General features: G+C 35.4%; 1 protein-coding gene across 11 annotated transcripts in view; it reads right to left on the reverse strand.

The window, feature by feature from the left end:
* Positions 1 to 27,320, reverse strand: part of ADGRB3 (adhesion G protein-coupled receptor B3) — a 447,992-nt gene that overhangs the window by 223,132 nt on the left and 197,540 nt on the right. For all 11 annotated transcript variants that reach the window (XM_058019377.1, XM_058019384.1, XM_058019383.1 and 8 more), the window contains 3 exons: positions 20,674 to 20,775; positions 20,004 to 20,110; positions 5,060 to 5,254 (listed from right to left, as the gene is read on the reverse strand). In XM_058019377.1, the coding sequence (XP_057875360.1) occupies positions 5,060 to 5,254; positions 20,004 to 20,110; positions 20,674 to 20,775 (404 nt within the window). The remainder of the gene's footprint in view (positions 1 to 5,059; positions 5,255 to 20,003; positions 20,111 to 20,673; positions 20,776 to 27,320) is intronic.

Genomic DNA, 27,320 nt, shown 5'->3' on the forward strand with positions numbered 1-27,320 from the left:
GGATAAAAATTTCTTTAACTTGACCAAATTTACTCTAGAGGTGACTGAGATTTTGCTGAATTTGGACAAAATAATCCTGTTCATTAATGACACTACAACTCTTCTCTCACAGAGGTCACTAGCAAAATATCCACAAGTTTCACTAACACATAAACTTCACAAAAAGAAACAAAATGATTCAGCAAGCTCCTATGAAAATTTAAGTGAGCATTTGGACAAGATGGGAATTAATGGTAGGACATAAAAGAAACATGTTTTCATTATTTGATCCAATTTACAGCAATACTAAAGAATTTTCAGTCAAGAATAAGAAGAATAGATATAGTTACATACTGCTTATATACCTGGAATACATTTAATCCCTTTCAGACATTCCATAACAAAATAAAGCACAATGCAAGGAGTTCCATGTGGTATTTGTAACAAAGGAATTGCCTGTTTAACCAGGTTGGCAAATCACAATTCTGTAAAATCAACTTCAGCTATGAGAAATGTACATCTTCACTGGTCCCCCAAGTAAAATAAATTGTATTGGTCAAAGCATGCCAGTTTCATGGCACTGCAATCACACCTACTGTGGGGGACTGTAATTTGGTGAAGACTTCTACTAGGTACAGTGGGCCTTATGAAAGATTTTGCCTGAAAGAAAACACTTTTCCAAACATGGTAGTTCTCAACTCTTCCAGTGTAATGCTGTAGAAATGCAGTGGATGGAAATTTTAACTTTAACTTATTAGGGCATTGGTAGCAGTCTAGCAGCAGCTTCATGGAGCTCAGTGTGGGACAATTTATCATACTAGAGAGTTGTTCTGAAGGAAGTTTTGCCTTACACTGCAGACACTGATTCCCCTGCAGTCTAAGCCTTAATTGCAAAAGTATCCATTCTGTCTAACGAGTGCATGAAGAGCACTCAGGAGTTTAAAATATTTCTTGCAGATATACTACATGGCTTTTCTAATAATATTATATATTAGTTAATGTTTATATTTATTTTAGTTACAGAAAGCTTTAAAATTACCAATAATTGACAGAAATATATGTGGAAAAGTTTATAAAAAATGCTAGACTCAAACAAAAACAAAAGATGAGCAATAAATTGCCTAATATATATTTTTGCACTTGCCAAAAAAGTATAAATTAGGTGTATGAAATTAGTAATACAAATATATTTCTTCTTGGGATCTTTTTTCTCTATTTCTAATCTTGGTTGATGCCATATTTATGGTAGCATTGGAGGGTGAGATGTGTGCAGGTTTTTCAGTCCAAGTGATTTTTCAAAGCAATGCCAGTGCTTTGTGAATTAAACGGAGATGAGCAAATGGATTTCCTGCTTCAATAATGAATAGATATGAGATGCATTTAAAAAATGCATATCAGGGGAAGAAGGGTTAAAAAGTCTTTGTCCTACTTTGACTACTCTCTTGTTTATTGCATTAATCATGAAAGAAACAGCATTGTCCTTTAGTAAAATGATTGACAGGTGTGAAGGCTAAATTTTAGAAGCATTATGGATTTGATCTGAGGGAATTACTGCAGTAAACACTGGACCTCCCTGTAGAATCAAGCTTCTTTCTTTCATAGGCAGGCTTGCATAATACTGAACTAGTCACTATAGAAAATGTTGGGACAGCCAGAACCAAATTTTGAAGTCCTTTACTTTTGCCCTTTTATTTTTGATGATTATGCCAGTTACAGCTGGGAATGGACAACAACATTTTCCTAATTTAATTTCCTTCCTTTCAATTTTTTCTACTGTAATACAATGGATGTAGTTCTCTGTTCCAGTCCAAATTCTTTGACCCTCTCTGCAGGCATAAAGCTGTCAGAAATCCTTTTATACAGTTAGAGAATTCCTCCCTAGGAGGAATTAATGGATAGCCTTAAGTCACCTCCACTTTTGGACTTCAGCATAGTGAATGTGTGTGTGGGAGGGGGAAGGTGGAGGAAAAAAGTATTGGACAATCCTGTTAAACCCTGACTCACAGCAATAGTCCCTATGGCTAATATAAAAGGGATTAGACTGCTCTAACTTCTTTGGAGAGAAACCTTTTTTCCTGTTGGTTGATGCATCAGGGGATTGTAGAACTTGCTTTGCCATTCTGTCCTGAAATGCAGTTACTTTCCTGCCATCCTGTCCTTAGAAGGAAGTTCAAGCACTTTTAGACCAGTTCTGGATAATATTTCAAAACATTGCTTTCATTTTGCTTATTTAAAATTTGTATTTTCTTCCTGCTAGAATCATTCTCACCTAAGTGCAGTGACCATCTCATAGCCTCAGTGTACCTGCAGAGGGTATTTTAAAGAATTCCTATATTACATGAAACACCTTGCTTATAGAAGAATTGAATGACTTGTCTTGCAACAATTTCTGCTACTGCACTGATATTCTCAGTCACTGATGCAAGACACTTTCTTGTTCAACTGCGTCATAAATGGTTATTTTTGTTCCTGACATTGTATCTTCAAGTATGCATAGATATTGTTGCAAAAAACAGTTAAAAGATGCAAAATAAAAGGAGTCATGTAATAAATAACTTGGCACTAAATAAGCATACCTTAAAAACTTAATTTTGCTCTTGGAAATGTCTGCCTAAACAAGAGGCATTTTCAATGCAGCACATCAGGCAGCAGCACCTTCATTTTTGAGAATTAGCTGGAAATTTTCAAATTTTATCTCACTTTTCTGTTCATTCATTTTGTTATGGAGTCTCTGAATTACAAATCTTGCACTATTCATGAATATTAATACTGAATATAAAACAGATATTGTAGTCATTTGAAGGACCATCTAGATGGATGGAGTGTATAAGAAACAAATATATTCAGACATATATACTTTTTCTTTCTCAGTCATAATTCAAGTGTTGTTTTTGCATGGATCTTAAAAGAAGCCTGTTGTCCGTAATTCATCATAACCTACTTTTCCAACATCACACAAAGTGATAAATTATGGCTTTTAGGGATTTTAAACCTCACTCATGCATTTCTGATAATTTTTAAAAAACCAAAATACATCAAATAAGAAATTCTACTCTATCTAGTTAAAATATAGAATGGAATTAGAACATCACACAGAGCTTCTACATAAAGAAGACTTTTCATGCAATTTTAATTTTTACCTTTTTGTAACTCACTTTGATGATGAGCTAGGAAGTATGAAAGTATGTCCTAATGAAAATAAAAAATAAATACAATACTCCAGAGTATGGTAGAATATGACATATGTTTACATATGGAAAAATCCATGTTTCTCAGAAATTTATAGAAATTTTAAACTTTTGTTACCGAACCAGGATTTCACTATATATCATCAGAAGTCAGTAAAAGGAACCTTTCTTAATATATCCCCTGGGCCAAACACATGTTTTAGTCTGATTTCACTTACTTTCCTGAATATTGTCCACTGTTTTTTTCTTTTTTTTTTAATTTTACCTTAGCTTGATGTTTGTTCTTTTTCTTTTCTTTTTTGATACTTTTATTTTTTCTGACTTGGAGTTTGAGTGTCTTTTTAAACTGGGATTAAAGAACTCTTCGTATTTAGGCATGCAAATACTGAAATACAGTTATTTTTCTTTGGTTTGAGAAATCCTTCAGAATATGGCGTACCAATTGTTATATTTTTAATTTCCTAATTTCTACATTATTTATTAAAATTCTTTAAAAATATTTAATAACATTGTCAAGTTATGCCTGAATACTATTAGAATTTTGGAAACAGATCTACATTGCATAATGAAGCAAAACTTTTGGCACTACCATCAGTGGGAAAAGAATCAAATTCTCTTTAACATATGTAAACTGCAAATGACCTGATCTGCTAGGCCCATGGACAAAATCACTCAAGATTTCACTTAATTTCTCAAGACTAGTTCTATTAAAGAGTTTTTAGTGCCTGTGAACCATGAAGAAGTCACACTGGGCTATCAGACTCTTGATTGCATGAAAATTTTCAGTGTATAACATCCTGCTTAATGGTAAAGCTATTACTGAATAGATACTGACTCTCACTTAATAAAAAAAAAATAATTTCTCAGCAAACATACTTTTTGAAAAGCTTTGTTTAAAAAAAATACTTTCAGCTGGCTACAGGCCAACACAAGGTATGTCGTTTTTACTGTGGAACTTAATTGTTCTTTGTGCACAGAAAAACCAGAGAAGTGAAAATATAATAGCAAGTCTTGAATAATAAACTATGAAAAAATGTCTTTTCCAACATATCTCCTTTCATCTGCATGATTCTATTCTGAAGTGTATTTATAATTTATGCTTACCTTTACAGAGATACATATACATGATCTGCATTAATAACTTCATTTGTAATTTATGAATGATCATTAATCTCTCTTTTTCATAAATATTATACACATCTGCCTTCTTAGTATTCTTTGTCAGTAGTCTACAATCTCTGAAAACTGTCTAAAATTTTCAGATATAAGATGAAACCAATATCTTTATCCAGAAGTTCTAAGTAAGAGTTGTCCAGTCCATTATGTAGAAATAATTATATTTGTTTTACATCTAACAGCATTTTATTTGTCCTCTTGCACAAGAAGACTTAATCTAACATGTAAAATAGAAAATTTATATAAAATGCCCTATCCATCATTTCTGTGCACTTTTAATAAGCTTCATTTATCTGAAATGAAGAACCAATGCCAGAATTACATAACAATGTGGTTGGATTTTGAACTGAAATGAACTAGTTTAGAACTGAAATGAACTGGAACAAAGAACACTTAGCAAAATGCATAGTGCCAAAAATTACCAACACCACCTATCAGTCAACCAAACCTTGAAAGACAAAGATCCTGAAATGCTACAAATAAAGCATTTACATTTTTCACCTGCTGCATTGGTTTGGATATTTGTCTTATTAAACGTAGCTGAATCTTCTTCCAATTTTACACTTGGATCTTAGTTTTATGTGAAGAATGCTTATGTCTATCATGTGGAAGACTTTTGTTTCCTCTGTGGGCAAACCAGTTGCCGTGCAGTACACTGCAATATACAGACATAAACTCCATCAACTGAAACATTACCTTTACAATGTTTCTCTTACCTGCACCCCATCAGATGCAGGGATATAACTTGCTCTTTTAAATGTGTCTGTAACATTTCTGAGAATTTCCACAGAAATTAGAAGGTCCCCAGCATAAAAATTTTTCCTCTGCGTTAAATCCAATAGTGTCTTGGTTACTTGGGACATGCCATCACCAGCCAACGTCCTCTGACCCTTGGCAAGATGCTCTTTAATCTGTACCAAAAGAAAAAAAAAAAACCTATTATCAGAACCTACTTTACTGAGAAAAATGTATGATAAATTCTAAACACAGCCAAAACATTACATGTTAAAACCAGTTTAAAAAAAAAAAGTCCCGTTAAAGATAAGCCAAAGTAGTAGTCTACAGGGATAGAAATATTATTTTTATCAGAGCATCATTGATTTTATACCAAAAGCTTCTGAATTTGTTGTGGTTCCCACATTTGCTTCTTGTAGCTCCATGGGCTGGACTGCAGCTTTAATTTGTCGTCATGACACAGCAAGGAACTGCCCTTCCTCAGAGGAACACCTGTACAACCACAGCTGCCCCTCATTTAACAACTGAGACCTCTGAAAGGAATAAATGCTGAGGCAGTACTTGCTATAATCTGATTTACTATAGGAGAGCAGACCTTTCTCCTCTGCCAGCCCAGCTTGGCTAGTCAGTGCAAGAGAGGTGGTTTAGTTGGCAGCTGGTTATGGTGCTCCCTTCTGTAGCAGTAGCACAAAGGTGTTAACTTGGAACAATCCCGTTTGCTTTTTCCAAGAAACGCAAGTTTATTTATTAATAGCTCCTGTGTATCTGCCAAAAGAGCATACTTTAGCAGTAGCTCTCCCAGCAGATGTGTTCAGGACTAGTGATCCAAAACAAATATGCTAGAAGTACCCTCCTGATTAGAACCTGAACTTGTGGATCTGGTTAATTCTAAAAGCTGACTCAGCATCCCAGGAAGATGCATAGAGTATCACAAAGACAGGACAAGGCCAGACAAGGCTAAAAGAAAGAGCACATGGATTAAACAACCTATCTTTAAATATACCTTATAATTTAAGCATAAAAGCACAAGTTCTTCTCAATTGAAAACTAGAATATCATAGAATCATAAAATATCCTGAGTTTGAAGGTTTTTAGATAAAGAAAATTAGCCAAGACAGACCTTATTCTAAGCAGGAGGGCTGAAAATACTATGAAACTGGCAAAAAAAATGTTGTCATGATCTTTAAAAATGTATCTTCAATTGCTTTTTAACTTGCCTTATTACTGACATATAGAGGGAAAAATTACTAATGCAACATATAGTTGAACTAGATGATATTGCAAGTCTCTTCCAGCCTTGATGATTCTGTGATAACAGGGTGGTGATGTAGAAGGAAGAATGTAAAAATACTTGTTGCCACTTCCAGATCTCCCCAGACACTTTGTGTCAATATGCAGGCCTTCATTATAAAAAAATAATGCATAGAGAAACACTATGTAATAAAACTGTTCAAAAGGGTTCAAAACAACTCCCACGAAAGCAACTTAAAAAACACAATCATCCTCTGAAATACTAATTCTAAGCAGGGTGGGGTTTTTTTCATGCTGTTGGTTCATATTTTGGTTACATTCTCAACCAGTCATCAGATAAACTAGATACATGTCACACAGCTGGGGCTGGGCAAAGTGGCTGTCTAATGATTGCTCCATGGAGGAAGCTCTTAAATAATCTTTAAGAGCAGCTGAGGATTTTTATGGACCACCAGTGCCTTGAAAAAATCCTAGAAATACGGAAGACCTGAAAGAATACTTGCCTGCTGCATCATGGACAGGGAGTGAATCTATGCAATAGCATGAGTACAGAGAAAGAAATATAATAGTATTATTAATATTTAGAAAAAAAATCAGTGATAACGGATTGGTTTGTTCGGTTGGTTGCATTTTTTAAACAAGTATTTCAGCAGAAATACCTCCCTTAGTCTTCAGAATCCTGCAATATGTAATCAGGCAAGAAGCTTGCTTGCAGAAATAATTTCATGCAGTTTCTATTCCTTTTAGAATATTTTGGACATAATTGTGTAGGAAAATAATACTGAATAAAAAGATGTGAGAATTTAGGAAGGAAATTAATTTCAATAAATTCAAGAATCTGATATTGTACATATAAAATTATGAACTACATTCTTGAGAACAAGTAAAAGCAAACATGAACTTGATTTGTGCATTTTTGCTGAGAAAATTTTCTTGTGAAATGTTGCCATTTGTCTCATCTGCTCACACATTGTGTCTCAGTAGCAAGTGAAAAGAGCATCAGCCAGCACAGCAACACTGAAGAGTGGAACTTTTTCTGTAACTCATACACCTGTTCCTTGCACCAGAACATATTTCCAGATTTTGAGGATTAACAATACTGAATGTACCTTCAGTCAAGCCCAAAAGACATAAAAGACAGTCCATAGAGCTGAACTCCCAAATCTAACGTGTGCCTCAGAATGTACTGTGGGAAAGGCATCACACAACTTTAAGGCATGGTTTAAGAGAGAAAAAAGATGTTCTTTTAGTATCAGTAATAACAGCAATTGATCAGTCCTCATAAAAACTGCTGTGCTGTTACATCTGTATAAACACCAGTAGGAAGACTGTTGAACTATTCAGCAAGTTATTTGTGGTGCATTATTTTATTTCCTTCTGCTTCATCTGTATGTTCACCTCCGATTTGTTTTTCCCTGCTCCTGCAGGACTTTAAATTCGCATTTTAAAGATGCCAGGGGCTAAGTTGTTGATGGTTTTGGGACATACAAAGCCTGCAGAAGTCTTGGCCTCAGCTGCTTTTGGAACGCAAATAATAAATTGAAATTATCCTACTTTTGAAAAGTTTCAATACTTTCAAAAAAGTAAGGCTATGGGTTTTTTGCAGATCTCGAGGAGCAGAAGCGGGAGCTGTAGTATGGCCTTTGGTGCTTTCAGGAAGACATTTTGGTTGCTCTTTGGACACAATGATAAAGGTCTAGCAAGTGCCCACAATGTCACAGGACTGAGTTATTACGCTTGCTTCAAAAGCAGCCAGGGTGAAGTTGTTTCAAGTATATCAGAATTTACAGGCTCTTAAAAACTACAGCTTAGCTTGGAACTCTTTTTTTTTGTTAAATGACATACCCAGAAAGCTTGATTTCCCAGCTTTCTCCCTCATACACACTCCTCATACACAGCTCCAAGAGCACCTTTCTTTTCATCCCCTCATACTCCAACATGGAAGTCCTTTTCCCCAATCCCTAGCTACGTCTGCAGACCCACACTGCTTCAACTTACACTAGCAGCATACCCTTACAAACAGCACAGCAAAACAGAATGTTGTAATGTGTTTAGCTAAGAAAAGTGGTGAAAATTAAGAGTTAAGAGAGTTTTTTTCTAAGACCAGCAAGCAATGTGCAGGGAAAAATTAACAGCCTCCTTATTATCTGTTTGTTATGCAATGTATTTTCTTGTTGTAAGACAGCTTACAACTCCTAAACACAACTTTAAAATCACAGGCCATTCAATCAGTTGATGTAAACTGACACAATACCATTAAAGCCACTGAAGATGTTCAGATTAGGGTAAGTCAAAGGCAGTGAAATATTGCACAGCTATCACAATAATCTTTCTGTATGAAAATACAGAATATTCTCATCAGTAGTTAGTACAACATCTTTCTCACCATACTGTTTATTTTCTGTGCTATGGTCACTGTGATATTATGCACTGCCCAAGAAATCTATTTTGGTCACCACTCCAGGCCCTGTGTGAAGGTCATTTTTTAGTGGTCCTACAGGCAGGCTCATTAAAAATAAAGTTTATGAGCTGAGAGATAGTGAAATGAAGCAGCTGTTAAGCTGACACTTCAGTTGTCAGCCCAGCCACTATCAGCCTGCACTGTGTGGCTGCATACTTGAAAAATTACTGAAATGTTTAACTGGACTTTGACTCAGGGTCCAGCTGCCTTTTTGCCCCGATTTATCAGAAAGTATGATATAATAGAAATGCCTCTCTACAAAGTCAGATCTCCTAGGCTGTTGGCATTAGAGTACAATTTATTACTGCATAGTAATTACTGCAGAATTAACAGCTAGATGTAGTTTAAAAGGACAGAAAACAATGAACCCTCAAGAAATGTATAAAAGACTGAAAAGAATTATTAATTTGAAGAGTAACTACACCATCAACCATTTTTCATAATTTTTTAAGATGATGTTGGATTCATGGCCAGGTATTACTAATGATGTCATTAACACATTTTAAGGTAGGGGGAACTATAAGAACCCAAATTAGTAAGCCCTAAAAAGAAGTGAGAAACGATCATTTGAAATAAAAATATATCCTGAAATTGCTCATAATCTGCAAACCACTTTGCTTTTGAACTTCAGAACTCAAGACTAATATTTTGTAAAATATACTGCTCTTTAGATATAGAAATTGTAAGAATATTCACACCACACCTGTAATGTGATGTCATTGTAAGAAAGTTGTTCATATTTACAAAATCTTCATTAGTCAATAGACAGTCCTTTAACTGCTTTGGCACAGAACTTTATTTTCCCTCAATATAATAAATTATTTACAGTCTGTTTGTCTATTTTCAGGCTGTTTCAGTGTTTGAGAATACAATTTCATCCATCTTTTAAAAGAAACAGAGTAAGTCTAAAGATAGAGCTATGCATCTTCAGGTATGCATTCAAATATTTATAACCAAATGTCATGCAAGAGATGTTTTCTATATATTCAGTATTTTATGAAGGAAGTGCCTCAAGCAATACAAAATAATTTTCCACTTTTTCATCAGTGAAATTAGTTAGCAGTCTCAATTTCAGTCACAATAACACACTATTAAATAAACATTTTCTGCAAAGAAGAAGGCAATCATATATTCCCTTTGTGTGCAGCAGTAAAGGGAAAAAGTACTTTGTGTACATTATGTCGAGGAAGATTAAGGATATAAATTAAGGAAAACTTTACAACTGCAAAGGAAATGATGTACAGTTTACCTGAACACACTATGCAGACTTCCATACTGGAGGCCTTGATAAAAGCCAAGGAAAAAAAGCTGGAATAACACAAGTATAGCTGATTCTGATAGGACAGAAGCTTGGGCTGGATGGTCTCATGAATTTCCTTTCAGTTCTTTAACTCTGTAGAACATCCCTGCAAATGTTCTAAAACTAAAGCCTCCTATAATTTATCCTAACCAGAAAAGTCAAAGTTTAAGGGGTGCCCTGAAACTGAACTTCAGCCTTCCTGCATTCATACACTCATGGTGTGCAATATTCTGAACCAAGTTTTTCCAGAAACTGTGCATCAATCTGTGCCTCTGTGCACTCAGCTGAAACCAACCTAATGCTTTAGGGAACTTACTTAACATGTATATAGATGGAAAAAAAACCTAGGATCACTTCATTATATTGAAACAGTCATGCCACTGTCATATACTTCCAAACATTTTTAAGCAAAATGTTCCCTAAAATAGGGATTTGGTTTTAGAGAAAAGAAGGTGGATTATTTACACAGAATCCTTTGCTGTCTAAAAATTAATCTCAGGCAAATTGAATATCTGCACAGATGAAATTGCATGAGCTCTTCTGTATGTGATCAGGTTTATAGAAGAATCTTTGAAAAAAAAAGTCTAGTATGTGTGGAGGTCAAAAATGTTTTCAGAAAAATGTGAACAGCTCAGAGAAATGCTTCACCCTTTCTGTACCTTTTTTCCTCTGCTCTCTTTTACAAGAAGACTCCTACTATGCTGTTCAAAAGATTTTTTACCACTTTAGCCCATTACATAATTCCTTTTTTTAATCAACATCATCATCCTAATATTCATCATCATCAATATTGTCAATTCTAATCCTTGAGCTATAACCACTAAATAGGTAAGAGAGAGAAAGTAATTACACATTTTCAGTATTTTGATTTGTGCATGGATCCAACAAAACATTTTAATGGATATTTTGTATAAATTAGACTGCTCTCAGTAGAATAACGAATGAGTCTCAGGATTAGGACTGAATAATAATTGAACAGATCACTTTTTTTCTTATACTGATTTTTATGTTTGTTGACCAAGGCTTGTATTATTATTTTATTAAGCACTGCTCTTAAATGTTCCAATTATCTGTGATTAAATCCTGCTCACGTTGGCATGTTGTGTGAGAGATCTTGTTGTTGTTACTGTTGTTTCTGTTTTTAACCAGAGGGCATGTCTTCAAGATTTGTGTTATCTATGTATAATGCAACCTGACAAGAGCAAGAGTGGAGAGGAAAAAGAGAATGACGACTCTGAGAGGGTTGTTTTCATTTTATGACAGACATAACATTGCTTGGGGTAAAGTCTCCTGGTTCTCCATAGTGACTGAATGGCTGAAGCTACAGGTCACAAAGGGATGTACTACAAATGAGCTGTCTTTCATTTTTTATGCTACATGGTCATCCTTGTAACTATATGTCCCTAAACCATAAAGCTCTGATAAATGCTTAAACTGAAATGCTTATTTGATTCTAACCAATTTTTGTACTTATATCATTTTGCTTCCATACAGTCATTTCCATGACACTCACTTTTATTTGCAAGAATAACCAAAAAGTTTTTTCAAAGAAATTATCATTACTTGGGAGTCCTAATCTCTGCATGGGCATGCTGCATAAAGTAATGGGCAAGAGAAAAATCCTTTCACCCTCATGTACTTAAATAAACCATATTGGGAAAATGCAGCAAATGAAGTAGTGAACAAAAAGCAAGGGAATAATTGCAGGTGTAAGATGCTGTGACCATTTCTTTGTCTCCTGCTGCCAAGCCAAACTCTTGCAGTCATTTCACAGTCAGTGCCACATTCAATTGGAGTGGAGGTTCCAGCAGTTCTGGTAGACTTAAAGGGAAATTTAGATGAAATCTTTCTTTACCAAGCTCTTAAATGGCTTTCTATTGTTTTACCTCTGGCCATACCTTAGTGAAGTTCATCTGTGGTTGCAGTGTTGGTTGGTTGGTTGAAATTATCAATGTGATCAGGGAACACTCAGTTGCTCACTACTGCAGAAGATGCAGCAGCAGCAGCAAACACAGGAGCACACTTCATTTAACACACTTATTAATCTTTGGTAAATGTGTATGTTCCAGATATGGAAAAAAATATTATGGACCCTGAAATGATAGTGGGGACTTTTCTTTTAATTTAACAAATGGTTGGCTATTGGTTGGCTATTAAAAAACAGATATTCAAAAGCAGAAAGGATGAAAAGGAACTCCTGAGGTTGAATTAAGTTATGATGCGCTTGTGCAGAAAAGTAGACAAATGTTTTCTCCTACTGTACAGTGTCTGTAAGACTGAGGTGCGTGTATATGTTGACAACATCACAGAACCATAGAGTTATTTATTATTTAGAATTATTTAGGTTGGAAAGGACCTTTGATATCATTGAGTCCAACTGTTATTTCAGTACTAAACCATGTCACCAAGTGCAACATGTATATGTATTTTTAATACCTCCAGGGTTCGGAGGTTGCCAATCTTTCCCAGGAAGAACTTTTCCTAATATCTAGTCTGAAGTTTCCCTGGTGCAACTTGTGGTCATTTCCTCTTATCCTGTCACTCCTGTTGCCTGGGAGAAGAGACCTCCTTCCAGGCAGCTGTAGAGTGCCCTCACCATCAAGTTAACAGTGACTAGCTTTTTTTCCCTTAAGTTTTAATCTTCTTCTGTGTAAAACGGGAAAATGTTAGTGAGGCAGGAGAAAAGTGTTGCCTGCACAATCTCTTATCAGTTGCTCTCTGATGAGATAAAAGTTTGTCATCCTGCAGACAAGATAACAGAAATGACAAAACAGCTGCAAATTCTGACCTTACAAGGGAATCACGGAAAGGAAAGCAGATCATATACTGACACCTCTGCCTATGAAAATCTGTGAAGGTGAAGAGGAATAGCTGGCATATACCAATATGAGTATAGACTGAGGAAGAAGAAAAATGTTGTTTTTGAGGCATCTGCATTCAAATCTATAAAACTAAGCCTGGCTGCTTTGCTCCATGGCTATATAAAAAGAAATGAAGCACTAAACTAGCAAAAAAAAAAAAAAAGAGCTGTAAATTTTTTAGTAGGAAGCCTTTCATTCCTCAGAGTACAGCAGTCATTTCAGTGAAAAGTACATGGACAGGCTGGTACGCTGCCCTTGTAATACAATTTGGAAAAACAAAATCATCTCTAATGAGCTGCAGCTGAGCAAATCATCATTCACCTCAAAGCTCTTTTTATCAAATTATATTTTAGCCAAGCACTTGCAAAATTGTGAATAACACTGCTGTGGAAAAAGTTGAAACAAAATTATAGTATGAGCAGAAGCAGCAGAAATGCATTTTTATGGCTATATTATTAGTTTGGTATGTAAAGATTCACCTGCACAACTTCCCATGCTCCTTTGTAAGTGCTAATATTTTGACATCAATGTGGTAATTCATATGTAGATTTTTACTTCCTAACTCCCAAGAGTTAAGAGATATTTTACTTTTTTGACTTTCTGATAAAAAGCAGCCCATTTTGCACGAATGCATGTTATATTAGGTGTTATATCACCAAAAGTGGCACTGTGTTCTGGGCCCCCCAACATAAGAAGGGCATAGACCTGTTGGAGTTGGTCCAGAGAAGGGCTACAGAGATGATCAGAGAGGTGGAGAACCAGTCCTATGAGGAATGGCTGAGAGAGCTGGGATTATTCAGCTGGAGAGAAGGCTCTAGAAAGATCTTATAGTAGTCTTCCAGTACCTTTTTACAAGAACGTGTAGTGACAGGACAAGTAGGAACAGCTTCAAACATTTCAAAGGGTAGATTTAGATTAGATATTAGGGAGAAATTCTTTACTGTGAATGTGGTGAGGCACTGGAACAAGTTGCCTGGAGAAGGTGTGGATTCCTTGTCCCTGGAGGTGTTCAAGGCCAGGTTGGATGGAGCTCTGAAGGACCTGATCTTCTGAAATGTGCCTTGCCTATGGCAGGGGGAATGGAACTAGATGTTTTTTAAGATCCTTTTCAACCCAAACCATCCTATGATTCTATTAAAGTACTACCTTATTTTTATCACAGAAACTAAATACAGAATTTCATGATCTAGGCATGAAAACTGTGCAACACAGCTTTATAAAAGGGTCTGTATTAGTAGAGATTTTCTGATACTGTTGGAGATGTCTTTCAGGAGCAAAGTTTCTTGATAACAGGTCTAGTCTTCATCATTATTTATGAGTGCAGTTCAAATCTCTTCCAAACTAGACCATGCAAAAGACATGTAGAGGAAAAATCACTTTAGGCAAAAGGACTATTTCAGTGTGTGGTAAGAGAATAATACATTACTAATACTTTTTTAAGCCAATGCCTTACAACATTATCTTTTTGTTTTGTTTTGTTTTTTGTAATCCAATAAATCCTGTTACTTAGTTTGAGTGCATAACAGAGGAGAAAAAAGAAATAACCTGTGTATTCAAGTATTTCCTCAATTTTCACAAAATCAATTTCTAAAGCTCCATGGTAAGATTTTATGTATTAATGGTTTTTATTAAAAATGGTCAGAAAAGCTTAAATATTCAATTCCTAGAAAGCTCATAAAATGTGAAATCTCATTTCTCTTCTACACCTAACTATTTTAATCTCATTTTAATTTTTTTCATTAGTCCTCCTTCAAGTATTTTCTTTCCTGTTTTTAGATTTTGGACAGTTGGGTATGAATTGAGTGGATTCTTGTTTATTTAGTTTAGTTTAGTATAGTTTTGTTTATTTTGCTATGCTGTTCTCTAATTTGGGTGGCTATTACCCACACACTGTATTAAGAATACATGAATTCTTTATTTATGCCTCTTGAAAGAACGATAATGTAGACTATTCCTACTTCTGAGGTCTTGCTTCTTAGTATTACTGCTTGCACCATACCAAATTTGGTAGGCTTCTAGAGCGCATGAAAGCAAAAAGTACTCTTATTTGAGGCATTTAGGTAATTTTTTTCTCTTGGGTACCATCTGAAGTAGGCCTGTGGGGTCCTAATCACTGATTCTATTATTGGTCATGCAGCCATTCATAACCACAGTAAAAACAAAATTTCTAAGTCTCAGGAAGGATTTTACCCTATTTATCCAAATAAAGTAAAAAGAACCTCAAACCATACCTCAGAAGACATCAGTCAAGACTAGCCAAGTATTGGGTAAAGTACACAATTCTATGTGAAATAATTAGGCACATAATTTTCTGCTTCCAGATCAAAAGAAGATAATGAGCAATGAGGAACATACTTCGTAATATTATACAGACTAAGTTTGGGTCATTAGATCATCATCTAATTTGCCTTTCTACATATAACAGTCCATTAAGCCAGCAACAGATACACTTTAAAGAGATTAAAATATGCTAGATTGAAGTAGTTCAGTTTTCAGAAAATGAAACTATAGGCCAAGGGTAGAAAGAGAAAATAGGCTTCAGCAAGGTCCATAACTTCTGCTATTAACAGAACATAACAGTCCATAACATTCTGCTATAGAAGGAATTGATTTGGTAAAATGGTCTGAAAACCCAAATTATGTCTGTCCTACAGAAAGGAAAAATCCTCCAAATTCTGATAATTTAATCTGGAATTTAAGAAAGAAGGAAATTCTTCACTATTAACAAAATGCTGGTGATCAGTATGTGATTAAGAACTTTCCAGAAGGAAGTGAAGAAAGGATATCCTCTGCCACTAGAGTTTCTTAAACCTTATGACTTTACTTCATTTACATCCACAATAAAAAATACAGTTGGACTTCTTGACATAATCCTCTCTTTCTCAAGCATGCATTTAAAAACATGCACATAATTGGGCAAAACATTCTTCTCAGCTACAATGATTGGTAACAGACTCAAGACAATGTGCTTGACTAAGAACGTTTTACTAATGCAAAGCTGCAGACACTGCAAACACATCAGGACAATGCAAGAAAACCAGAAAAAAAATTGGTATATGATCTGTGATGTTTCTTTTTCTGCTCATCAAGTTATTGCTTGGTCCAGGAGGCAGTCTACCTATTTACCGCTCTGAATTTTCCACTTATAGTGCTTTAGAGAGAATAATCCCAACTAGGTTCTTTACATATTATTATTACAGTTAAGCAAATAATTTTCTAAAGGTTTATTTCATGGATTTGGGCATTTTTGTCCCTTAATATGTTCAGTGAATAAATTTTCTTATTAGTCAAGCAGCTGTAAAAGCTGGTCAAACAGTATTTGTTGAATTCATTTGATGATTGATTTGTACCAAATGTAGGATAAATTGTTCATGACTAATTGGTTCTGTTATTCAAAGAAATCTAATTATCGTCCCTAGCTTTAAAAGGAACCCGTACCACAGTGCACAAGGTAAAATAAACTAACAGAAGTACAGGCTGTACATTTGTAACACAGCTGACATTCATAATTCTCTTAAACTGCTCTACCTCAAACTCCTATCGTGTAGGACACGGTGCCCTTGAAAGACATAAACTGAGTGTTGATCTCCACAAGTCAAACCATACCCTTCTACTATTTCATCATGTTCAAGTACATAGTCTCTTTGGAGGCTTTGTGTTTGCTATATTTTTACTATGCCAGGAATTTCCTGAGTTGTCCCATGGACATGTAGGAACACTAAGAAGGAAGAGTGGCAAGGCAATAATTAGAAGACTTGAGATAAATTTCCTGCTTAAAAGTGGTCTCAGTTCTCCACAAGAAATGCAGATGTAGTACAGACTCATCTCAAAAATATATTGAGGACATATATTAATTTAAGACTGGGAATTATTCTGAAACTGTTGCAATAGAATATTAAGCATAATATTGATATATGTATCCAAAAGTGGTCCACGAGTCCAGACAATGTTACTCAACCCCGTTTTCCTCTGAGGTGCCATAACCTACATCTGAAGTGCCAGGGCATGCAGTAGAGGCAGTAATTCTGCCTGACACATTCTGTAAGTGACTGGAAAAAGTCTTGTTATTCATGGCGCTGGGGATTACGAGCAAAGTATATTATCTTTAATATTATGGGTGTATTTTTAGCTTTAATGATTCTCCATCTTTACAAACAGACTTTCAAATGGATTTTAAGATTAAAACATGGTGCCATTCTGGCATGATTTACAGAGCTACCATGTTGGTCTCAGTACAAGTCTTGAGTCAAGCTGAAGACCACACAGCACTAACTGGGTTTCAGTTTCTCTAAGGGTTGAAATTTGTCCCATGTCAATTCCGGGTGAGTAATAGAGAAAACTGTAAAAATACAAGAAGCTTTGTGCGTGAGGCAGTGAATCTACAGTAGTTATATACAGTAAGGGAACAGTCTTCAGGAGTCAATTACCTGTGGTTATGTGGTAAAATTCTACACTATATATAGCAAAGAATTGTGGTTTTCTCACTTTAAACTTTCTATCCCTCCTCTGTCCCAGAAAATCATGTTTTTATTGCCAGCTGACAATGGCCTCTCTGCCATGCTATCCTGCAAAGGGTGGCAGGCATTCTTTGGGAGAGTGCTCACTGGTGTGGTCTGAAATGGTCAGGGAGCATGCTAACACAAACACAGTTAAACTGGGCAGATGACTACAAGGATGGCTTTTAAGCTTAAGTTTATTTACTAGTACAACTATAAGCTTCCAGTTCAGCACCTGTGTAGCCAGGTTTGCAGGGTCTATGGCCAAGGAAATCTTCTCTGGCTCCCATCATACTGAACACTTTTCTATAGATAATATTTTCTTAGGTACAGAATCATGTGAATTCTACTATGTGATTTCTGGTTCTAGATCATAAGCAGCTTGATTGGAGGGCATAAAGACAGGGACTTGTTTGTCTTCTATGCTTTAATGTATTATATATTTATAATATTGAAATATATACAAATATAAAACTGCTTTATATCAACTTCAGGAACATCATTTTTTTGAAGACTGTGCATCTGATTCTCTTTTATATATTTCAGACAATAAATGATAGATATTCAGATCAGATTTCATGGTAATATTCAGAGAACTGAGTGATACCCCACTCTATTCCTGGTCTGCATTGGTAAAATAACTTTATCGGTAAGTTAAGCACACTGAGACAACTCATACATGCTTTCATAAGCACACATATTTATTATAGCAACACCGTCTGTCAGCAGCTTCCTTATAAAGCTCTATTTTCAGGGATTTATGGAACTGACATATGTATCGTGGGGGGACAAGCCTACATTTGCTGGGCAATGACCTTATAGGTCTTTACCTCTATTTTCTCTGATTCTTTAAATATGCTGCGTTGTTCACTTGGAGAAGCAGAAAGATGTAAGACAGACCAATTTTCCTTGTGAACAGCTCTCAAGTGTAAAAGAAGTCCACTTTAATTTGTATGCACATGACCCAGACTTAAATTTGTGCAGGAAAAAGATATGTTTAGGTGTTTCTGCAATTTTAAAAAAGCATTACCAATTTTTAAATGTTCTTTGGCGGAAAGAATATTTCACAGCGTAATATATTTATATTAATATTTCAAAAAAGGAAATATAGAAAAAAAGAGAAATCTGCTCTAGGTTAGAAATGTCTTTTGTCCAACAAGTCAGACTTGCGGTTCTTGGAAAATTACCAGTGCCTACCAAAGCCAGGTAAGTCAAACCACTGAATAGCATGAAACAGCATTTAGCATAGTTTGAGCTGCAAACTAGCATAGACCTAACAAATGAAATTGTTGCAACAGAATAAAATATCGAAATTATTAAATGCAAAAATGCTACAGCCAACTTAACGTGGTTTTTGAGCGTGAACACTAAAGGGAGAAATGAACATGCAGGCAGTTGTGTAAAATAGAAGCTTCTGTGTAGTGGGGAAAATTCCTTTGACAATCTATTCTGTCCTATCTTAAAAATAATTCTTGCTTTGGCCTACTCTGAAACTGAATCCCAGGCCTCAAATAAATTGGGTCTAACAAAACAGAAATGAAACTCAAAGGAATTAATCAAAATCTCCTCTAAGTAGCAATCCAGATTTGAGAACCGGCAGTCAGGCTACTGCTTTTCAAGCCACCAAAGAATTTTAAACATCTTACAGAGGTGTTGCACTTGGTTGAGAAGTTGGGAAGTTATGAGGCACAGAGCTGTATTAGTGTGCTGCTGCTGAATGATAAAAGGAGCAGTGGCCTTTGGAAAAGGATGCAGAGTAATAAGAATGTCAGTAGAATACATCATGCAGGGAAACCCATTGTCCATGAGAATGTCCAAAGGCTCATTTCCCACTATAGTATTAACCTGGCTGAACGCCTCAGCTAGGGACATAGAGGGTACCTAATATACCTAACATAAATGATGATAATACATTTATAAAGCAATGTACATTATGTATTACATCTATCCAAACAAACATGTTTAGGCAGTGCATAATTGTATAATGCCTATGCTTTGCAAAGAAACTTTTTTTTAGGCTTTTTGAAAAAAACTCACATAGTATTTCTTCATCTAGAGTTACTTTACCTTTTCCAAGACACTGCGATAGATTTACCCTATAATCATTTCCTATTGTTACATTCAAATGTGAAGTTCTAAATTTGAGAGCAAAAAGAAACATTCCTGGCTTCCTACTGTGCAATTAAAGAATACACAGTATTACAGAATTCTCAGCAAGTTGCTCTTCCAGTAAATCTCATTTATTCACATCTCATTTTCTAATAAACTAAAATATGTCTTGCCTCTGACCCCTATAAAAATTTCATGCAGCAGACATGAAAGAAGGGAATCTGTTTCATTTTTCCACTTCTACAGTAGGACAAGGCTTATTTCACAAACACCAGCATTATACAAGATTAAAATAATATCCATTAACATAAATTATTCTTTTTCAGATCTGTTTTCCTCTTGGTATTGCTTAAGAGAAACCTGAGAGCAAAAAAGTAAGTTTCTTTTTTACGCCAGTGATAAGTAATGAATAAACAGAGCAAGTACTAAAGCTGACTTTGCACCTACTGAATGCTGCAAGTGTCTGTACTCGTTTGATATGCATCTAGCAAAGCTTGGATGTTCCCAAAAGGCCACTCCATGAACACTGAGAGAGCAGCGTCTGCTAGTGGTGCCTGTAAGACACAAAAGAGACAGAAAATATTTATATAAGAGAGAGCAACTGGAAGGAATAAACCTTATTTAATCTATATTCCATGCTATTTTAAAGGCACACACAGAAACAATTTCATGCAATGATCATCGGTATATAGAGAGTAGTATAAGATCCTGAAACACATTTCAGTGTTTACTTGATTGCTTTTCAGCAGTGTTTCCTTAATTAAAAAGATTTTTATGTTCTCCCTCGTTTTCATCACTTTGCCTGATACATCCAGTCAAACTGATTTCTTGTCAGCTTTTTCTTTGTGGCTATAATGTTCACATGTACATGTATACATATGTATATATACAAATAAAAGTACACACATCACAGACCCATGCATATATGGAAGCTGTAAGAGACGTCATATGTACATGTGTATGTCTTCATGGACATGCATAAGTCAATGTGTGTTGTTTATACAGATATATTCATATATATGCATATTTATATGAGTCCAGTAATAATTTATCTAAGACACAAAGCAAAGTATTTCTCCCCTTTTCATCACCATAAAATTTCAAAGTAGTACTGTACCTGTGGCATTGAGAGGACAGCGATTGAATGCCATGTCCCCAGCTGGGGTCCTTTTCCACACCATTGACATCAAATAGTCTTCAGGACATATTTCATAAGGCGCTGTCATTTGCAAATGAGAATTTAAATAGAAACATTAACATATTTTATATCAGCAAAATAAGTGTTCCATTTCATCCTACTTTTTTACTGAGATGTTTATGTTCACATAACTTGGGTTAATTTTAAGTTTGAAGTAAAAAAATGAGAAGCCTGAAATTTCACGTATCTGTTTTTGTGACAGTTTTTACTTCATATAACCCATGGCTTTATTCTCCCCAGCAAGCAAGCACTTTTTAGGTTATACTTACAATGTTAACAGGTTTGACTCTTTCCTGTTGCTCTATTTTGATCAATAGCACTAAGAAGCCAACAGAAGATGATGAGACTTAGACTATGATAAGTTATAATGCTAATCTTAAACTAAAATTTGTAAATATTTTTCTAAAACTGAATCTTTATGTGAAAGAAATAGTTCTGAAAAGACAGTTGAAGCATTAAATGTGCTGAAGGTGCTAAATGAGAATTGTGTATTCTGAAGGATATTATAAAATCAGGCTATTTCTTTGAAATGTGTTTCAGTACAAGCTGGTAATTAAGAAAGTATAGTCAATAATGTGGGACTGAATGTCTATAAAGCAAAATAACCTTTTACTGGTTATTGCAATACCATTTAAAGGGAAAAATATTGTCACAATTTTGTACTAACAGAACTGCATGGGGAAAAATAAACTTCAGCAAATGCTTCATGTTTTATTTTCACATGGTCACAACAGCAGATTCCTCTTGCTCTTTATATGTAAGTGTATATTCCAGTTTATGATTTTTGAGTAAATTAGATTAGCACAGAAAACATCTGGCTGTAGTCATCTCACAACTCACATCACTGACATTGTAATTAATGAAATCTAATTCACTCCAAGTTCAGTGGAAAAATCAGGAATTGTTTATTATTAAATGTATTTCCAGAAAAAAAAAAAAAAAGTAACCCTGCTGTAGTACAGCAAAGTGGTTACAAAACAAGAAAAAAGAAAAGAGAAAGGAAATTCATTCTAGCAGATGGTGTGATAAGGTAGAAAGCAATTCAATGATTCACTCATGGTTGCATGGGAAATCTCTCGCAGAGGCAGGAACAGACTACAGATTTTGCCCATCCCATTATCTACCCCATAAAATCGTCCATCTTCCCTGTTTTGCACTTCTGCTGACGGAAGTGTGAGCAAGGGAACTGAGTAGACTTTTGCACAAAGCTGTACCCTCTCTTTGCAGAGGACAAAGAATACCTAGCAGATGGCTCAGTAATACTAATATGAATCACAGTTGGGCAGAAAAATTGCTTGCTAAATTTGCCTCACCATCAGCATTCCTGAATCGTAAATCAAGACAGTTGGTGCTGCACAAAATGCAAGAGATCCATTAATGGCAAAACCCAAAGAAAGTCAGTGAAATCCATAATCTAGAATACTAGCCCTGCTTCAGATATGCCCACAGAGTGAATGCATCAGGACAGTGATACACTGGGAAAAAACAGATTTTGATAAACATAAGCCATCTGGTGACATAAGCAAAAGCAATTATCATTCTATTATGACCTTATAAACAAAAGAAATGTTCTGTTTTGAGGAGCATAAATTAACATAATACGGAGGTTATATTATAAATTACATAAATTTGCCAGTGAGAACTATATTTGTTATGCAGCTGTGGCCATTTCAAATGTATTGTGTTCACTAATCAGCACTTTAGGTGCTGATTCTCAGAACTAAAACTCTTCTCTCCACATACTGAATGTTACATGTGCGATTTTTTGCTTTTAAAAAAAATATATAAATACATCTATATGCACCATATTTTCTCTTTCACATTAGCAAGCCTCAGGTAGTATCAGAGATTTCCCATCTATTTGGAAGGGTACTAGTGTGCTTTTGAATTAAAGTTTTCAGAACTCAAGATTATATTGAAACTTCAACCTAGGGCTGGAGATAAGCGGTGCACTTGTGTGTTGTGTACAGAAGTAAAAGGCACTCCCAAGCCCTTGAGTCATCAGGAAAGAGGTATGGAAGCAGATGGAACTTGGAAGAAGTTTTGCTTAGCCCAGGCAAAGCCCTTTTCCTGGTCTCTGGCTGACTCTTGGCCAAGGATCAAGGAATGCTGCAGATAAAAACAAACTCCTTCTTCCCAAAGCTCAAACCTATCTGGCAGAGCTTACTCATCAGGCATTTGCCCACATTAAAGCATCTGTGAGGCTGCAACCCATGTCGCTCATGGAGGCATTACAGGCACACTATATCTGACTTAAAAAGTCTTGTTGATCCTCAGAACCAGTTCAAGTATTTCTGTAACTATGGCACAATTAATTCATAACACACCCACAGGTAAATATGAGTTTGCTGTACAAAGTCATACAAAACTACCAGAATTTAGAAGCAAATAGCAAATACTGAGTAAAATTTGCTATCATTGGGAAATAAAAGGCAGTCCTCTTTCACTCTTGATGTGAATCACCAGCATCTTCCCACACAGAGCATGCACTCAAATGTACCACGCTACACCCCTGTAAAGATAGACCTGAATTCATCCCACCTAAGCACAAATATTCAACAAAGTCAGTGGTGTAGAAGCACAGTCTTCTTCTGACATTACTGGAGAGAAGACGTGCATCTCCCAGAGGCAATCAACCCAACTGGGATCTGTGGAAGCTCAGTACAGCACACAAAGCAAGAGACACATGTGGTCTCACAGAGTCTACCATCTACACAGGCAGATCACAAATATGGCAGAGGGTAACAAAAGGGTGAGACAAGTGAGCCTACAGCACACAGCAGCTCGAATGATGGTAGAACTGCAGCTCCTCTCTTGAATCCTAATTCAATGCCCCAGGCAAAATTATCATAAACAAAGGCAACAGGAAAAAAGCTTTTGGATGTCTTATAGAATAGTGCTGTAATCGGAGACAAAAAAAACTTCCCAAAGCTTTTATTTTATTATTCAGCTGAGTATCATTTGAATTACTTGAATCTTCTCCCTTCTCCTATTCTGTCTTATCTATTTAATAATGCTGCGAAAAAAACTTCCATCATTGGTGGGAAATGATCACTCAATCTTTGGTTGTTGTGCACTCTTGCCTTTCTGTTAGCTAACAAGATAGTCTAGCACTGTTTTCAGTTATACTTTGGTCTAAAGTACCCCCATATCAGGCTTTATACTACTGAAAATATGCTTATATTTTCAGTAGTATAAATGCTGAGAAGCTTTTTTGAGTAAAAGCTAGGTAAAACATTAATATTGGAAACAATTATAGAGGTAATATACATTTAAATATTGGGAAATTAGGTATTTCTGGAAACCAATACTGTATTGTTGAAATATGATATATTCTTCTGGCCGTCATAGGAACATAGTCCTATTTTTATAAAAATAAATTTACAGGAATCTTCTACCCTGTATAGTGCTGCACTTTGGTTTTGGTAGTCCCATCTCTTCATTTTTACTGACACATTTGGTGGAAATTGCCTTATTTATCTTATACAATCTTCTACAAGTTTCTGATCATCTTGCCATGCAACTCCTTATCAGATGCATTTTCTTTTGTTATCTAGCTGTCTCCATTATTCTAATGGGACAGATATAGTGTTCATTCATCTCGTGTAAGTTTTCTGCTGTGACTCCTGAGTGACTAGCTGTTTACCAAATACAAAAGCATTTTTTACTTTCTCCGATTTGCTTCCAATTTTCTGAAGTTATCCTTCACAGAAAAATGTTTTGAGTGCAGAGTAGTGCTGACCTACTAGGAGTGAGGTTTAACTTAAGACATTTGGGATGCAACAAAGCAGCAATAACTGAACCCAAAATGTCTTCAGATCTTTGTTTTTAATTCCTAGATTATTACACAATGGAAGGAAAAAACAACAGTTTTAAAATTTATCGCTGTATATATAAACAAATCACAAAGAAAGATGCAAAAAATTTGTTCAGAAACCAAGCTTTTTGAGAAACCAGTTTTCAGACAGTTGTTGCATTTGGGTAAAACTTTACAAAGTGAAGGCCTTGTAAAATCATGGCTTAGGCCTGCTACTTTGGCTAAGCAGAAAAGGATGATGGGAAAGTGACTCAGCTGATTTAGAGGTGGAAAAAACAAGTTATGTAACCATGGTGTGTTCACATCGTGGTGTATGGAGGTTGGTTGAATTACATTTGCTGTGATTTTAATCTGTGTAGCTGATAACTGGCTAATTGCTTAAAAAGGCCAGGTATTTGCAATAAAGCAGCTCCCCTCTGCACCTGCCTGGGGACTCTGCGTCACTTCACACCCCCAGCTCACAGACAGCACTTCTGAGTCTGCCTCTCTTAATGCTGCTGAAAGTAATTCAGTTCATGCCCCAGCCACTTGAAGGGAAGCACTGAGAAACTATGAAAAATTTTCATATAATACTCAGATAATGCAGAACACAAACTACACACTGTCCAGCCATGATTTTCAGTTATCAAGTAAGCACTCTGTTTGCAAAGTATCTTATTAACATCAGTCACTATAACAGAAAAAGGCTTTATTAGCCTTTTGCTTGCACAATTTAAAGCAGCTCTAATTTAACTTTTTGTAAGTCAACAGACCTCTGGGTGATACAAGCAAGTGCAGCTTCATACCCTTAACAAAAATATTCCATGGTTCTACACACCTGAGGATCTTGTTTTATTCAAAGCAATGCTAATACAAGAAAAAGGATCAACATTATAGTTTTCTCACACTGTTTAGTGGCTTACATAGAACAAGAAACTAGTGAGACAAAAATAGCTTTTCTGAGCTATTTCAGGGCTAGGAAGAAATGCATACAAATAATGAAATTTTCTTATACTTTGAACAACTCTGTGTAGTACTTTCCAATTTTACTTGTTTATAGAATGTAATTTGTATATAATTTTATAAAATTTTGTTAAATTATCTCTACATTTAAATCTGAGACTTCAGCAAATGTCAGTCTAGAGGCAAATAAATCTGTAATTCATGTCTAATAGTCTGCACAAGCATAGCTTGTTAAAAGGTGCTTCAGGTTAGAGTTTCTATAAGCACACTAAATCTAATCTGAAATTAATCAAGTAAATAAATAACTTCACCAAATGGCAAATAAAGCTCTGTGTGCATTTGACTTGTAAATACATCTGTAAAATATTTTATTAACAGCAGGTGGCAACCTTTGAAAATTGGACTGCAGCAGTATGGCTTTACTTTTAAATACACAAATGCAAATTATTTCAAGAATGGTTTTATAAGCAGCATCTAGTTCATCTGACTGCTTATTGAGAAGATTCATATTAATCTTCTATTAGTGTTGTGCTTTATAGAGGAAGGCTGCATTACCCATGGAAATTAGTTTGCTTAGGAATCCAATACAAATGCTATTTTGTACTGTTTTTCAAATGATGAAATTTTTATTAAAATTAAAGAAATCATTTAAAAAGCAAGTTAAATTCAGTTAACTTCTACAGTATAGTATTATAACTTTCTAACTACAAATAGTCTTTTTGTTGTTCTTCAAATGCAATGAGACTAATTGTTCCTGCAAGTACCTTGAAAACTGTTCCTTGATGTCTGTCAAGGGATCAATATGCCCCCATGAAAAATAGGGGCTTGATAACATAAAATTCACATCTCATTTCCTGACCCAAAGCATCCCTGCCATTTAAGTCCTTCTCTGACCACCAGAGAACACAGCCAGCAAAAATGTCCAGAAGTCAGATTGCTAGATTGATTTTTTGCTGCTTCCTGGCTTGCAGTTCAGATTGCATAATTTCCCAAGTGGATGGCTAAAACATCCTACCCTCCTGACTAACTACTTATTTTTTATCTTTCACCTATCCAACCATACATTCTCTTACTTTAGAACAATGTGTGTTTATGATAAATACTATCTGATTCACCAGATATTCTTCTTTATTCATCATTTTTGAAGAAGCTAAAAAATACACTTTTATTGGCTTTTAGTGGGAAAGACTTAAATCTGTTGGGAGGGCAAAGTAAAGAGTGATACAAAGCGTTATATTAAAAAAGTGATATTCAAGCATTATATTAATGCTTAATAATAGAAAGATGTGTCTTTCAATTACTTTCCCTATTTTATAAAATGTGGCTCACATATCCATTCATTCACTCTCTACACTATGGTAAGGCTCACTTTATGTCTTATTTTTACTGCACTAGATCTTACCCCAAAAGTTTAAGAGATGTCACTTGTATACTGGATAAAAGGAATTCCAGATTATAAAAACAGCCCTGGTATTCTCAGATACAGGGCGTTCAAAGAGATTTTCAATAGCAAATTGCTCCTGCTCCAAATATAGTAGACATTCCTTGGCAATCAAGTATTTTTTTATAACTATTTTTACTATGGCACTTTGCTTTGCTCAAAACTTGATGCATTGCTCATACGTCTAATAGGGCTCATTTCCACTTAGCTGCATAAACAGAAATCTAATGAGAAAACCAGCAGCGACTTGTCTAAAGCAAGGCCAGCTACAGCTACTTATGGCTATTACTCCACAGACATTGATCTCATCTTTCCTAAGGATGCCCATAAAAATAAGCCCTGTTGCAGTGGAAATAATAACAGCAA

Source organism: Melospiza georgiana, chromosome 3 (genome assembly GCF_028018845.1).
Source record: "Melospiza georgiana isolate bMelGeo1 chromosome 3, bMelGeo1.pri, whole genome shotgun sequence".
In the NCBI taxonomy this organism is placed as follows: Eukaryota; Metazoa; Chordata; class Aves; order Passeriformes; family Passerellidae; genus Melospiza; species Melospiza georgiana.